This window comes from Macrotis lagotis, chromosome 3, assembly GCF_037893015.1.
Source record: "Macrotis lagotis isolate mMagLag1 chromosome 3, bilby.v1.9.chrom.fasta, whole genome shotgun sequence".
Lineage (NCBI taxonomy): Eukaryota > Metazoa > Chordata > Mammalia > Peramelemorphia > Peramelidae > Macrotis > Macrotis lagotis.
This window is the reverse complement of record NC_133660.1, coordinates 146,532,246-146,549,742: the sequence shown is the minus strand read 5'-3', so window position 1 is coordinate 146,549,742 and position 17,497 is coordinate 146,532,246. Positions and strand designations below refer to the sequence as shown.

Sequence of the window (17,497 nt, the reverse complement as noted above, 5' to 3'; positions counted from 1 at the left end):
ATCTATTGAGATAATCACATGATTTCTGTTTGTTTTGCTATCCATATGTTTAATTATGTTGAGTATTTTCCTAATGTTGAACCATCCCTGGCTGCCTAGTAAATATCTAAACTGATCATGGTGCATTATCCTAGTAATAACTTGCTGTAGTCTCATTGCTAAAATTTTATTTAAGATTTTTGCATCAATATTCATTAGGGAGATTGGTCTATAATTTCTTTGTCTGTTTTCGTTCTTTCTGGTTTAGGTGTCAGCACCATAAAAGGAATTTGGCAGAACTCCTTCCACTCCTATTTTTTTAAAAATAATTTATGTAGAATAGGAATTAATTGTTCCTTTAGTAGAATTCAACTGTAAATCCATCTGGACTAGAGACTTTTTCTTAGGGAATTTTTTTTTTAATTTTTTTTTAGGTTTTTTTTTTTTTTTTTTTTTTGCAAGGCAATGGGGTTAAGAGGCTTGCCCAAGGACACACAACTAGGTAATTATCAAATGTCTGAGGTCAGATTTGAACTCAGATACTCCTGACTCCAGGACCAGTGCTCTATCCACTGTGCCACCTAGCTGCCCCCCTTAGGAAGTTTATTGATAGTTTCTTCAATTTATTTCCTCTTCTGTTAATCTGAGCAGTTTGTATTTTTGTAAATATCATCCATCTCACTCAAGTTATCCAATTTATTGCCATATAGTTCAGCAAAGTAGCTCCCAATTATCTCTTTAATTTTCTCCTCATTGGTGGTTAGTTCACCCTTTTCATTTTTGATACTGGTAATTTGATTATCTTTTTTCTTTTTTTAATCAGATAAACCAAAGCTTTATCTATTTTATTTACTTTTTAATAAAACCAACTCTTAGTTTTATTTATGAGATCAATTTTTTTGCTTTCAATTTTATTAATCTCTCCCTTGATTTTCAGAATTTCTAATTTGGTATTTAATTGGGGATGTTTAATTTGTTCTTTTTCTAGTTTTTTTTAGTTGCATACCCAATTCTTTGATCTCCTCTGTCTCTATTTTATTCATATAGGCATTTAGAGATAGAAAGTTTCCCCTCAAAACTGCATTGGCTTCAAGCAATAAATGTTTGTATGATGTCCCATTATTATCATTTTCTTGGATATAATTATTGATTATTTCTATTATTTGCTGGTTGATCCACCCATTATTTAAGATAAAGTTATTTAATTTCCAATTAGTTTTTGGTTTATCTTTCCCTGACCCTTTATTACATGTAATTTTTATTGCATCATGATCTGAGAAGTCTGTATTTATTATTTCTGCCTTTTTGCATTTGATTATAAGGTTTTTGTGCCCTAGTATATGGTCAGTTTTGATGAAGGTGCAATGTACTGTCAAGAAAAAGGTATATTCTTTTCTATCCCCATTAAGTTTTCTCCAGAGGGCTATCATATCTAAGCTTTCTAAGATTTCATTCTCCTTCTTAAATTCCTTTTTGTTTATTTTGTTGTTAGATTTATATAGTTCTAAGAGAAGGAGATTGAGGATTCCCATTATTAAAGTTTTGCTGACAATATCTCCTTGTAATTCAATCAGCTTTTCCTCTAGGAATCTGGCTACTATTCTACTAGGTGCATGAATGAATAGTAATGATATAACTTTATTATCAATGGTGCCTTTTAAGATGTAATTTCCTTCCTTATTCCCTTTAATGAGATTGATTTTTGCTTTTACTTTGTCTGAGATTAGGATTGTTATCCCAGATTTTTTTACTTCAACTGAGATATATTTAGCTCCAACCTTTTGCCTTTACCCTGTATGTATCTCTCTCCTTCAGATGTGTTCCTTGTAAACAATAAATTGTAGGATTCTGATTTTTAATCCATTCTGCTATCTACTTCCATTTTATGGGACAGTTCATCCCATTCACATTTACAGTTAAGATTACTAATTTTGTATTCCCCCCATGCTATCTCTCTCCATTTATATTTATCTTTCCTTTTCTCTTATTCCTTCTCACCAAAATTTTACTACCTTTCCCCTTTAACTTTTATTTTAAATATTTAGCTTTCAGTTTATTTTCACATATATCTTTCCTTCCCTTTTATCAGTTCCTGCCTCCTTTATCTTTCCCTTTCCCAGTTCCCCCCCTTCCCTGTAGATTAAGTTAGATTAAATCCAAGTGGGAATGTATCTTATTCTCTTCTCTCAATGGGCTAAATCTACTGAATAGAATTTGATCAGCATTCACATTCTCTCTTCTTTCCCTCTAAAATTATAAATCTTTGTGCCTCTTCCTTTGTTTTTATTTATCATTCTAATTTTAATTAGGTATTATCAATCACAATTTGATTATTTGATCGTTTGATAAGCTCCTATGTTTATCAAGACATTATCACAGATCGTTTACTTGATTGCTTGATAAGCAGTATTGACTCAAATTGCATCAAATTATAATTACAATCACTTTTTACCTTACCCCCTTTTCAGGCATCTTTCAAGTACACTCAATCCTCCTCACTAGACAAATTATCATCCAAGATCATATCTTTTCTTGAACTATTTGTGCCCCTCCCCCAGGCCCATTTTCTTTCCTCACTTTACCTTCCCCCTCCCCACTCAGGGTTCTTAACCCCTTGTTAAGTGAAACACCCCTTAAGTCAAACCTTGAATATTTAACTATACGAATCTTAACAGATCTCTAAGTACTGGGAGATTCTGGAAGTCTCACCTGATAACTTTTCAAATTACTTTAAGTTACAGAGATACTTACTCAGGACCTCACAGTTTCTGATGCCTTCATTAGACAAGGTGCCAAGCACCATCTGATTAAAGTGATTGAAGAAGACATTTAAGTTTAAAATTAACACCCTTGCTTTTCTTCAGGGCTTTGGTCTCAAATATAGTGATGTGATCTTGGACCTCTACAATGAAGAGATAAGATCCAATTATACCCACATCCTTTACATTCATTCTCTTCAATTATGTTCTACCCTCTAATTATACTTAGAGAAGTAAAGTTCTAAAGAATTAGAAATGTTATACCTTCCCTTTTAGGGTTGCATACAATTTTATAGTTTTGACCACCATTTGTTCTGTTTTGTTTTTAACTTCCTTTTTTTCATTTAACTTTTTTTTTAATGGAACTCTTGAGTTGTCTATTTGGTGATTGAATTCTCTGTTCAGTTCTGGTCTTTGTGTCAGGAAATTCTGTAAGTCTTCTATTTTGTTGAACATTCATCTTTTCCCCTGCCAGTATATGTTGAATTTTGCAGGGTAGTATATACACTGACTTGTTATCCCAAATCTTTTGCTCTCTGAAATATGCTATTCCAGGTCTTCTGATCTTTCAATGTTAAGACTGATAGGTCCTATGTGAGTCTGATTCTATTTCCTTTATATTTGAATTGTTTTCTTTTTGCTGTTTGCAATATTCTCTCCTTTATTTGAGAGTTCTAGAATTTGGCTATTACATCCCTTGTAATTTTTATACTGGGGTCTATTTCTGGAGGGATTCTGTGGATTCTTTCAATTCTTTCAAGTAAATTTAAACAGTTTTCCCTTATAATTTTCTGCCTGATGTTTTCCTGGTTCTTTTCTTGATTCAGGTTTTCTAGTAGTCCAATGATTCATAGATTATCTCTCCTGGATCTATTTTCTAAGGTCATTCATTTTCCCTAAAATGTACTTTGTTCTCTTCAATTTTTTTCATCCTTTTCATTTTGTTTGATGGAATCTTGTGGTCTTGTAGATTTGTTGTTTTCTATTTGTTTAGTTCTAATGTTTTTTATTTTCTTCAATTAGCTTCTGTGTTTCCTTTTCCAATTGGTTATTTTTACTTTTAACAGAATTGATTTCTTAGCTCAATTTTTCATAATTTTCCTGCATGACTTTCATTTCTTCCATTTTTCTTCTCCCTTTCTTCTTTGATTTTTAAATTCTTTTTTAAGCTCTTCAATGAGCTTTTGTATTTGAGTCTAATTTATAGACTGTTTTGATACTTCCCTGTGAGTGATTTTTCACTGCTTTCTTTTTCAGACATGGCATTGCTGTCATCTTTGTCTGTAGTTTTCTATAGTGAGTACTCTTTTAGGATTTTTGTTCATCTTTGCTTTTTTAGCTCTGCTCCTGGGGTACAGGGAGCATAAATCCAAGGTTTTTTTGTTTGTTTGTTTGTTTGTTTGTTTTTTCTGGGGCTGTAGTCTGATCCCTAGCTTACCATTGGCCAAGATGTTATCTATATAGTCCTGATCTTGCCCTTGCAGACATTTCCCCGCCCCCTCCCTTTAAGTTCAGGCTCTGATTTAACAGTGGTTTGTTCAAGACCTAGTCCTGTCTTTTACCCTGGTATTCTCAGGGTTCAGACTTTGTGACTGGAGTCCTCCCTGCTGGTTTGCTATCTAGCTACTGGGACCTTTGCTGTTGCTAAGCTGTCCAGACCTGGATTGAACTGTGGCTAAAAGTCTCATGCTGGCTTTACTTCTCTCCTGCCTCCTGGCCTTTACTTCTACTTTTCCCCCAAAGAGACAGATCTTCACTGAAGGTCTACATGATGTCTATGGTTGAAAACTTCTTTGAATCTTCTCTTTTTCTTGGAGGGATCCATAGTGTGAATGTCAAACTAGAGGCTTCATTTATCTTTGATATGCAAAAGCTCTGGGAGCATGTTAACTTTATACTGCCATCTTAGCCCTTCCTCAGAAGTCCCATCTTAGTAGTTTTAATTTCCACTCCACCCTAACTTTTTCATTATTTCTTATATTTCTGCTTTGTCTGATGCAGTTCATTAACTTCCCTGAATTAGTTCCTTCCTGGGAGAATTTCTTCCCCCCTCTCTCCCCCAAATTATATTTCAGACAGATTCTCATTATAAGTCTGAAAACCATTAAAATTCTGAAATACCTGAACAGGCTTTATAGCCATAGTACTCACAGTCTCCTTATGAAGGAATGAGATGTTTTATAGAGAGAGGAGATTAGATTTGTTCTCAATTGAATTCAAAAGACAGATAAGGAATCAATGGGGTTAAATTCTAGAAAGATAAATTTTAGTTCAATGTAAAGACAAGGGGCAGCTAGGTGGTGCAATAGGGCAGCTAGGTGGTGCAGTGGATAGAGCACTGGCCTTGGAGTCTGGAGTACCTGGGCTCGAATCTGACCTCAGACACTTAATAATTACCTAGCCCTATGGCCTTGGGCAAGCCACTTTTAACCCCATTGCCTTGAAAGATCTAAAACAAAACAAAAATAAAATAAAATGCTTTCAATGTAAAGGCAACTTCCTAATAATTAAAACTATTCCACAATGGAATTGTTTGTTATAAGAAACAATGAATTCTCTGTCATTAGTAATTTTCAAGTATAGATGAATTATCCATTAGAAATGTTATAGAGGATTCAGACTATAGTTAGGAATTAGACTAGATGATCTCTGTGCTTCTTTTCAATCTAAAGATTCTGATACTAAATGTTAAAATCCTCAGAGAAAATCACAAAGAACAGGAATGCAGAGTCTTAGAAATCATCTAAGATTATTTACAGTTGAGAAAATAAAGCTTCTTAAAGTAGTGAAAATTATTATGAAAATCAGTGACTTTGTTTCATAATAATGCTTTATGATCAAAGTAGTTATCTCTACTTTGACTCTGAATTTTAGAACCTGAAGATTCAGTTGTATAAATGTCTTATAATATATTGCTGCCCTATACACACACACACACACACACACACACACCCCTCTCTCTTTTCTTGTAACCTCCTTGAGTACAGGAAATAAGATAGCTAGCATATATCTAGCATATTACCTTGTCTAGGATAGATACAATAAAAATTGAACCAACATTTCTGATTTATTCCCATAAAGTCTATTTAAGATTTAAATAAGAATGAAATATCTATATAGTGACAGTAAGGACAGTTCCATTTTTGTCTTTTAATCCCATTGCCCAATATAATGTCTTGTGCACCAAAGGCACTTAATGTATGCTTGTTGTTGTATTAAATAGAATTTAGTAGTTTCATGTTAGATCATAAATAATACATTAAAACTTAAAACTAGATTAAGACTTTTGATTCATTCTGTATTTTAAATCTTCAATGCTTTGCTCTATCTCAACATTTATTAAATATTTATTAAGTATCTACTATAAAATTCTGTGATTCTAAATATAATTGTACTATTAGAGTAGTACTTACTATATTATAGTGATAGAAAATGATTTGATCAATCAATCAACAAACATTTCTCAAACTCTTATGGTGTGCCGGACATTATCTAGATTTGGAAATACAAAGACAAAAATAAAACTAGCCCGGTCTTTAAGGAACTTTGCTCCTTAAGGACAAAAATTTCTTTCCCTCTTTTTTGTATCTCCCCCCCCCAGCTTATGAAAGTGCCTAGACTGTAGTAGGAATTTAATAAATTTGTATTGATTAATGTAAGTAAATATAAATAAGTACATGAAAAATAAATGTCATAAATTTGAAGATAGACATTGATACTTCAGTATGGGGAGGGATCAGGAAAGGGCTAATGTAGGAAGTGAAATGTTAACAAAGCTTTGAAGGAAGCAAGGTTGTGGAGATGAGAAGGAAGAGCATTCTAGGATTGAAAAACAATGTGTCAGCAGAGGGATATGGGAGGTGGAATGCTATGTGTGACATATGGGAGAACAGCAAAAAGTCCAGTTTGGTGGGACAACAGATTGAATGAAGGGCAGGAATGTGAAATAGAACTGAGAAAGTATGTTGAGTTAGATTGAGAAGAATTTTAAAAGTCAGATAGAGTAATTTATATTTTATCTTAGAGATCTTATAGAGTTGTTTTCCTTTATTGAGTAGGGAAGTGACATAGCCAGACCTGTTCTTTAGGAATATATCACTTTGGCAGATAAAGATAGATTAGAGAGGGGAGATATTGAAACAAGGAGACCAATTAAGAATGAATTGCAGCAATCCAAGCAAGAGATGATCAAGATTTCAGATGGTGGCCATGTAAGTGAAGAGGAGGAAATGAATGGAAAAGATATTAGTGATCAGACCGACAAGACTTTGACAACTGATTGACTATAAGGTCAGAAAGAGTAAGAGGAAGATGACTTCAGTTATGAAGCTTTGTGACTACAAAGATGGTGTATATCTGACAGAAATTAGGAAATTTGGAAGAGGGCTGAATTTTGAGGGAAAGCTAATGATTTCTCTTTTGGCTATGTTGAATGTAGTTAGGGTTAGGGTTATAGTTGGTGATCCAGACTGGAATTCAAGAGAGACACACACACACACTTCATTTTAGTAATTTAAACCAGAACTCTCAATATTCATAATTTAAGCATTTTATATCCACAGAACTATACAAAGGCAATAATTGCCTTAATTATTCCAGAGTCACTATATAATACCCAGGAAGTTTTATTGCATTTAGGAAAATGTGAGGCAGTGTTTATAATGAGGTCATGAGATGTACACTTCTTCAGTAGCAACTGACCATTGCTGTTGCTGTTTCAAACTCCACTCTTCCCAAGGACTCTCTGTCATGTCATGTAGTCTGAGCCTGCTATAGCATTAAAGTGACCCAGAATTATAAGGTTTTCCCCAAAGCAAGCAATGCTCACCCTATTGTACCCTTAAAGGCCTAAAATTGAACAAATTACACAGCATTAATTTTTTTTAAGCACATAGATTGATCAAGGCTTTACTACCTTTGTTAAATGCCTGTAAGACAGATGACTATATTTTTATATACTTGACATATGGGAAAAATGAAAGATGCATCGATAGCACCTGAAGAGTACATGATTGTGCCAAAATAGCAAATTACTTTTCTATTCACTAAAACTCACTCTTTTCTATGCTTTGGTTGTTAGTAAAAAGTATTGAAAGATAAAAGAATTCAATCATCTCAGAATTATTACTTTTTGTTTCAAATCCTGACCTCATATATTGTAAGGACCTTAATAAATGTTTATTGATTGATCATTTGATAAATGTCAGAAATAAATTTCTACTTACTATTATGCTCAGTCAGCAGGAAAAAAGGCAATGTGGTGTGAAGATCAGACATTTGAATAATGTTTATAAAAACTTTAGATTCAGACAACAAAAAGCTTGAAAGTTATAGTTGCAGGACCTGAGATTTAGAACTGGAAGAGACATTAGTACAATTTCTTCATTTTACAAATACTAAAACTCCAAGAGGTTAAGTGATTTTCTCAAGGTCACACAGGTAGCAGCAGATGACAAAGCTTGGATTTAAACCAAGGTCCTTTCGAATGCTTTTTTACAACACTGCAGAGATTCCCCTTTAGAGAAAGAAAGAACTACTGTCTCCTTGGCTAAATGGAAAATAGAATAGGGGACTTTAATGACAATGCTGTCTGATTAATTCAGAAAGTAGGCAAAAGAATTTCAAGTCCTTCAAAACAACATTAGAAAGACCTTCTGAGTTGAAAATAACTCCCCTAAAAAGAAAGGAATTATTATAAGGAATATTTTAATGAAGAGCTATTTTGGAAAAATTATTGAAGATTTCATGAAAACACCATGTTAGAACAGTGACCAAAAGCAAATGGGAAAAAAATCCTTGGAATTTCAGATAGGAACACTCAATATGCAACATTTGCAGAAGAGAAAGCTTATTGTATTAGATTCCAGTTTGTTCCCTTATCCAGTCACGAAAGAAGGGCACAGAAGTGTAGACTCCAGGTCTATTTGGCTGGCCACATCCAACTCCAAAGCTCACTAATCCCCAAACTGACCAGATCTGCCTTGAGTCAGCCATTGCTAATGGTCCACCAGAATCTCCCTAAAAGAAAATCAACATTTGTGATTAAGTATCATGATTTTACATTGATTCACAAGGAACTTCATATATGTGCTTATGGTGTTTATTTCAATTAGAGTGGAGGATAGAATAATACTATAACAATTACTATAACAATGAATCACCAGAACCAGGTCTCATTTTTTTTTGCAAAGAAATTGACTTGCCAAAGGTCATATAGCTAGTAAAATCAAAGGATTTTATGTTATAGTATGATATAGTCTCATGTTGATAATATTGAAACCTATCATGTATTGAAGTAGAAAAGTTTTGCTTTCTCTAGTGCAAGTCTCACAGTTAGATAGGATTTGAAAGGTCATCTAATACAATTCTTAGTTTATTTTACTATTTTATTTATTTTTATCATCACAGATTCTTTGACTTCTTTCAAGTCCCTGGTCAAACATCATCTTCCAGAAGCCTGGTGTTACCAAAAAGTAACTTACCATCCCAAATATGTACCTATTTGTGTACATCTTCTAAATTAGAACCTAAGCTCTCTGAGATGAGAGAATATTTTTTGCTTTCTCTTTGTATCTCCATTTCTGACCACAATTCCTCAAATATCCTAAGAACCTTAATAATTGCTTGTTGATTATTATCATCACCATTACCATCATCATCTTAGTCCTATCTTTTAAAAAATTCTGAGAGAAATAATATAAATATATTATTATCCAATCATTTATTTTTAATATTGTTTTAACTATTTAACTAGTGTGTTGATGAATAAATATCATCTTTTTATTACTGAATATAAGTATTAGTATTTAAGTCTATTGCTAGTAGACTCACAGGAAAGTGTCTTTGGGACCACTTCAGTGACAGGCAAGACAACAACATGATAGCACACACCTTGACTGGTTCCAACATGGTATAATCTCTTTTGCTGTCTATTTTAAAAGCTTTTCTTTATAGTTGGTATAGCAATATATATTAAAAATATTTTTATTTTTTTAATCAATATATCCAACAGTTGTGGACAACACTTTAATCTTTAAGGATGTGTCAAATAAATTGTACTATAATTTATTTGCTGAATTCTCAGGAACATTTTGGTATTTGTATTTCTGGTATGGGAATTTGCTACTTGTGGTTTATGAAATATAGTGAAGTTCTATATAATTCTAGCTACTTCATAGTTTCAGTTGAATCAAAATCCATATGCAAAGTATTTAAAAGAAAGTGAGTAGTAAAAAAAATGTAAATTCCTTTTTCAGAACAGAGAGTGGAGATATAGAGAAATAGCTAACTAAACCAATAACTAATGAGTTTTGCTGTTATTTGTTTGTTTTTTAGGATGAAGGCTACTTGGACTTATTCTTAGATAGTAGGGAAAGAGTCAGTAGATATGAAGAGACAGAAGATGAGAAGGGGCAGGAAGATGGGGCAATCAGTTGGAAATAAAAGGAGGAGGAATGGGATCCAGGATACATGCAGCTGTTGACTTTAGATCAGAGTACTTAATGTTATCAAAAGAGAAAATGTACTTTAAATGCCTTGCAATTTCTGTTCCTTGGTTTCTTCTTGGTTTGTTTGTTTGTTTGTTTCTCTTTTTTTTTTGTCTTATCTTAGATTTTTAATTCAGATCTTCCTGCTTCTAGAACCAGCAGTCTTTTTTTTTTGCAAGGTAATTGGGATTAAGTGACTTGTCCAAGGTCACATAGCTAGTGGGTGTGTTGAGTGTCTGAGGTTGGATTTGAACTCAGGTCATTCTGACTCCAGAGTTGGTATTGTATCCACTGTACCTTCTCGATGTCCCTACTTTAAAAATTCTAAATCATTCCATGTGCCATTTAGTATTATGATTTTTATAGTTTCTCTTTTGTTTGTATCATAGTTTTTTCATTTTATATGATATAAATTATCATTGTCATTTTGGCACCATTTCTATTCCTTTATTAATAATTCTCCCTAATAATAATTATAAAAAGTACTTCCTTTTTTTAAAAAGCTGTAGTCATTAATATTATCCATTTGCCTATATTTTTTACTGAAATGGGTTGCCAAGAGTAATAAAAAATTGTTTATATGTAGTCTGTTTTGATTCTTAAAACATCTCTGTTATCTTCATTTTATAGTTGAGAAAGTTGAAGCTCACAGAGATTAAGTGATTTACCCAAGTCACACAGCTAACTAGTGTCTGAGAGAAGATTTGAACTCAGACTTCCCTGATGCCAAATCTCATATCCTATCCACTGAGTCAATTAGCTGCCTCTAGACAGAGCAGGAGGAGAAAAGGAGATTGAATTATCATAATCAGCACGGCAAAGTGCTTTTAGTATCCTTCATCTTTTTCATAAAGCAAAGATTCACCTTTTTTAATTTTTATTTAAAGTAGCATTTTATTTTATATTTTTTATTTAAAGTAGCACTCCTTTAGGGTAGAGACAACATAGAGTCATAGAGTGTATATGTTTCTGGAACACAATAGTTTCCTGATAAATGCTTGTTTCCTTCTTTTTTGTTCATTTCTAGGCCCAGTTCTTTGACCCAGTACAGAATTTGTTGGTCCTTCTTCCTGCCATTCTTTTTCCAGTATTTCAATTTTCTCCCTTATCTTTCATTTTCAATTTAAAGTTTGATTTACTATACCCTAATAAAATGTATCTACCAATCTTTGCTAGATGCAGTCTTTGCCAAGAGCCCATCATTCTTGTAGTAAACTACTCAATGATTCAGAAATTCAAACATCATTCTCAAGGCATGATCTTCTTAGCAGAAGTTCACTACTAAACCTTCCTTCCTGGGCTTGAATCATCTACCTTCAACTAATAATAATGATTGAATCACCACTTGAACCCTTAGAGTCTTCCATTTCCTTCCCCACTCCCTTCCCTTAGTTTCATAATCCTTAGAAATGCTACAAGTGAATACCATGAAGAGATTAGTGTTCATCAGTTTTGATAGTTCTCAGGAAAATCTTGGTAACAGGTTCTGTGCTAACTGCTGGGGAAGCAAAGAAAGAATAAATGCCAAACAACACCTAATCTCAAGGAACTCACTGTTTAATGAAATCTATAGTACGCATCAGCAAAGTTGCCAACCACTGCTACTCTTCTCTGATTCTAACATCCATTATTTGACAAACTTTTACTTGGTGACTTGGTAACACATGTGAAATCATATTATCATTCCAGAAACTGCTTTCCTCAGAATCATTTTTGGTTCTCCCAATGCCTATTAAATAGTCTCATATGTTTAATTCCCTCTGCAACTTTATATATACATATACATATACATATACATACACATACACATACACATACACATACACATATGCATACACACATATATGATGGATTGCAGAGAGAAGATTTGAGACTGGGAGACTAATTAGGAGGCAATTGAAAATCCAAATGAGAGGTAATATGGACCTGACCTAGAGTGGTGAATATGTGAGCAAAGATAGGAGGTGGAAATCACAAGACTGGACATATAATTGAGCATATAAGATAAGAGTCAGTAAGGGATCAAAGATAACACCAATATGGGTGACTGGAAGACTTTGACAGAAATATTAAATTTGAGAAGAGAGATGAGGTTTGGGGAACTTGGTTTGGACATGTGGCATCTTAGATCCCTATAGGTTATCTACTTTGAAACATCCAGTAGACAATACATAAACATCTGAAGTTTAAGAGTTAGCATATCTTATCACCATGATTTTTGTGGAAGCCTCTGTTATATAAATAATTTTACTTAGTAAGATGCATTTCCACCTTTAAATTAAACTATTATTAATTACACTAAAATTCCTCAATTTTTAAAGGATAATACTAGTTTTACATATTGCACAATTACCCTGATACCATCTCAACTTTTTCCTGTGGCCTAATCACTGGGTATTAGAAGAAATGCTTTCATAAATTCTGAGAGGGCAGGAATAACTTGAGAGCAATTTATTTGTACCATTAATACTGTGCCACATAATGCTACATGCACCATTTTGTTACTCAGGACCTACCTGACAAGCATCAACGCTTCCATCAGGTCTTCCAGCACATATCATACTAGGTAAGATACCTCCATTATATTTCTCTCTTGAATTGCAATCATCATTGCTTATGATTTGCAGCTCACCTTGCTCAAGAATTCTTACACTGCCACCTGTAGATTTAGAAGGAGAGGATAAGAAAAATAAAGAGAACTTAGAATTTACAGGTTGGATTTCTTTTTCAGTCAAAAATATAATTTTGTGAAATAATGCACATTTTCCTGGACTCTACCAAAAATCCTCTTCCATACATTATCATAGGCAACACTTTGGAAAAGCATTCATATGAAAAAAAGATGTTTCCATAGTCTCTTAATAGCAACAGAATGGGCTAGAAGATATTGGATTCAGGAGATCTATTAGTGCTGCTGCTACTACTACTACTACTACTAATTACTCTAACTACCACCATCACAATCACCATCATTCAGTGGAACTTGAATATGTGATCGTATTTCTAATAAACTGTAACACATACACAGTGTATACAAAATAATTGTTTGGGAAGACATTTCAAATGTATCAAGATTCTTATATTCCATTAATTTATTCAGAATGTATATACAAACAATGGATTTTAATGCTTCTAAAAAAAGCTGAGGATGTATGTGGTATAATTGAATATACTTCCCTGCTCTTCCCCTAAGACCTCTCTGAGATATTTTATACTAATATCCCCTTTGAGGCTAGGTGACCATGGATAGACTCATCTTCCTGAATTCACATATAACCTCTTAATAGTGATGAGTTGTATTTTCCTGGACAAGCTTTAGTTCCTCATCTATAAAATCAACCGGAGAAGGAAATGGGAAACCACTCCTATTATCTTTGCCAAGAAAACCTGAAATAGGGTCACAAAGGATCAGATATAATTAAAAGACTGAACATTAACAACCACAACCCCTTTACAGAAATTCATTTCAGGTCAATTTGACAAACATTAATTGCACATAAAATGTTCAAGACACTGTTCTAGGCAATATAAAGACAAAAGAACTCTTACCCTCACTGAGGATTTTGTGGTTTTGCCAGAGCTTTACAATTCAGTACCTTTAGAATTTGTTATTTTAAAATAGGTTATGTTATATTATATAATGCACATAAACATGCATCCATATATGCATATACATGCATATGCACACACATACATAAAAGTGGAGAGGGCAGAGCTTGGAAAAATGAGTGGAAATGTCTGTGGGGCAGATTTCAGCTCCTGTAATGAAAGCTTTCCTAGTAGCTAGAATTGTTTTCAGGTATTGAGTATATGACACTGACTCAGGAATTAATAGGTTCCCCAACAATGGAGATTTTCAAGGAGAGTTTCCTGTTTATGTTTAAATGAGGTGATTCTCAGCTACTAATATTCATCTTTCTTTCAGTTTTCTCTCTTCTTGACTTTTCATTCTCACCTCACTTATGTAATTAGTTGATGAATTCAATGGCATTTTAGGACATGCTATTTGCTTAGTTCTATAAACAGTTGTAGGAAATATAAAAATAAATGAAAGCATTGTTTTCTGCCGCTAGGGCAGCATGTACATATATGGAACACTAAGAGAGTAATTGATATGTAACATTCTGTAAAGGTTGTAAATTAAGATTAATAAGCTAAATAAGTTATTACCTCATATAATTCTTAATGACAACCCTGAATGGTAAGTATTATCATTATTTCCATTTTACAGTTGAAGAAACTGAGTCAAAAAAGATTAGGTGACTTTTCCAGGGTCACACAATTAGTATTTGAGTTAGGATTTTAATTCAGGTCTTTCTAATTGCAAGTCAAATACTCTATCCATATAATAATAAAGACAATGACAGCTAGCATCTATATAGAGCCTATTACATTCTAGGCTCTGTGCTAAGTTACAAATATGATCTCATTTGACCTTCATAATCCTGTGAGGTAGGTGCTGTTATTATCCCCATTTTACAGATGAAGAAAAAGAGGGAAATAGAGTTTGCTCAGCTAGAAAAAGTCTAAGGTTGAAATTGAACCAGGTGTTTCAGACTCCAGGCCTGGCTCCTGTACTTCCTAGGTGTCATAATTTGAGGAAGTTGATGTGATGGAAAGAATTGTGTGTGATATTATATAAGTTGTGAAACTGCCTTAGTTTCTTTATCTATAAAATGAAGAATTTGGAACAGGTCTCTTTCTAGCTTTATGTATATATATATATATATATATATATATATATATATATATATATATATATATATATTTGACATCAGAGTCAGATCCTGTGGGATATCATATATATATATATTTGACATCAGAGTCAGATCCTGTGGGATATCATATATATATATATATATATATATATATATATATATATATATATATATACACAAATACACACATATACATATGTGTGTGTATATCTGTGTATGTGTGTGTGTGTGTGTGTGTGTGTGTGTGTGTGTGTGTGTGTGTGATTTGGAGTTGGAGTTAGGAGTTAGGAGACACGAGTTTGAATTCTACATTTGAAATTTATTAGTTGTTTTGACCATGACTCTGTTACTTTATCCCCACACAGGCAGTTTCCAAATCTTCTTTGAATAACCCTCATAGGGTTGTTGGGAGAATCAAATCAGATAGTGTTATATGAATCTTATATATTATTATAGATTGCCATATCTATGACAGACTTAGGCTTCTGAGAATTACAGAATCTGATCTTCAAACTATTATAGGGACACAGGATTCAGGGACAGAAAGTATCTTGGAAGGTTACTTACTCCAAAGTCCTCATTTTACAGACGAGGAAAGAGAAGCCCATAGAGGTAAAGTGATTTCTACAAAACTAAGTTGGAATCTAGAATTTTTTTGCTTATAAATTCAGTGTTTTCCTCCAATATTTCATTCCTTTTCCTTTAATATATCTTCTCCTATATCCCCATGGTCCCAAAATGTTAAGTGAAATTGAGGTAAATTTTTTTTCCCAGAGACACTTACCACCATAAGAATGTGCTCCCCATCCTGTTACATAAGCAGTGGTTCCTGCAAGGAGATTTTGATTGGCCTGGGGGAGACAGATTCTATGGATGTTTTTGGTAAAGGTGATCCTACTATTCAGCTCCAGAAGTGCAATATCATTAAAATTATTTGATGAATAGTTAGGATGTATTATAATTCTCCTCACATTTGCTCTTTTTTCTGGAGAATTTAAAGAATATCCAAAGACAACATTCCATCTGCGTGGGTCACGGGACCTGGGAAAAAAAAGATGGAATTGTATGCAGTTAATACTCTTGGATCAAAAACATAAAATAGGGACTTTGATAGGTATCTTTGACTAGTTTTTCAGATTTCTGGATTAGCAAGTGCTTTTTTTTCTATAGATAAATAATTTTCTCAATGTCTTTAGACTGCATGCTATATATTTCAGAATCATTTATGAGAATTAGCTAGCTTAAAAAGAATTCCTTCACAGGGCAAATTGCCATCCAAATAAAAGTTCAGTTCAAATACTTTAGAAGAAATGTTTGAGGCTGGTGATGATCCTGGGAATTTTTGTTGCTATAGTATAATCTCCAACTAAAATCACCATGATCGTCAATGTCAGGTAGCCAACTAGCTCACATGTACATAGTGAGTTTAAGATTTACAAAGGACTTTACATACCTTATCTTATTTTCTCTTTACAATAATCTTTGAAGTAGGTGATATTATCGTGTCCATTTTACAGACAAGGAAATTTAGGCTTAGAGAGATTGTGACCTCTCCAGGGTCACCCGGTTAGGGCATGTCTGAAGTCTTCCTAACTCCAAATCCATTGTTTTGACTTCTAAATCAAGAGTTCATTTTGTGTCATGGACCTTTTCAGAAGGGGTAAAGTCTATAAATCCCTTTTCAGAATAATCTTTTTAAAATTTTAAAGTAGAATTACAAAAGAAAACAATTACATTGAAATAAGATTCTTTTCTTCCCATCCAAGTTCTCATATCCTTTGAAATCTATCTATATTTATGAACCTCAGCTAAAGAACCTTTGCACTATGGCATGCTACCTTAAGTACTTCTTGGTAAGGGATAGGAACTAGATCTGTGATATCCTTGTTATTGGAAACTTCCTCTACTAATGTAATTGGTACTTTCTCTGCAATTCACAGACTTAGAAAGTTGCCCAGAGAGCAGAATAAAACTCTAAAAGAAATAGGGGTCTTAAAAATCCATATATTAAAATTATCTATTCTTTATTATATTTTATTTATTTGCTTATTTATTTGGTTTTTGCAAGGCAATATGGTTAAGTGACTTGCCCAAGGTCACACAGCTAAGTAAATATTAAATATCTGAAGCTGGATTTTAATTATGGTCTTCCTTATGTCACCTAGCTGCCCTATTTTTATTTATTTTATTAAATATTTTTCTATTACATTTTAATATGGTACAAGAATATTGTGGGTTGCAGGGGTCTATAGGCTACATATTTGACATCTCTGACCTAGAGAGGAAAAAGAGGTTAATTGATTTGCCAGTATGCTCAAAAGCAGGGACTTGAACAGTCAAGATTGTTTTTTCTACTACTATGCCATATTGTCACTCTGTTGTGTAAATTCAAGAACATAATAACTAATCCTTGTCCTGTGAATCTGCACTGGTTTTGTTGAATAAAATCTTAACATAGCAAAGCTGAGAACAGCATGTTTATAATGAATAAGTAAACTTGAGTATTGGCAGAGGTTTCCTTTAGGGATTTTTCCAGACTGAATACTTATAACTT

General features: G+C 33.2%; 1 protein-coding gene across 1 annotated transcript in view; it reads right to left on the bottom strand.

Moving 5' to 3' along the window:
* Nucleotides 1-605: 605 nt before the first annotated feature.
* Nucleotides 606-17,497, bottom strand: part of LOC141517886 (transmembrane protease serine 11D-like) — a 70,482-nt gene continuing 53,590 nt past the window's right edge. Inside the window, exons 8-10 of the mRNA XM_074229330.1 lie at nt 15,728-15,984; nt 12,742-12,884; nt 606-8,756 (exon numbers count right to left, since the gene is read on the bottom strand). Of these exons, the coding sequence (XP_074085431.1) occupies nt 8,595-8,756; nt 12,742-12,884; nt 15,728-15,984 (562 nt within the window). The 3' untranslated portion in view covers nt 606-8,594. The remainder of the gene's footprint in view (nt 8,757-12,741; nt 12,885-15,727; nt 15,985-17,497) is intronic.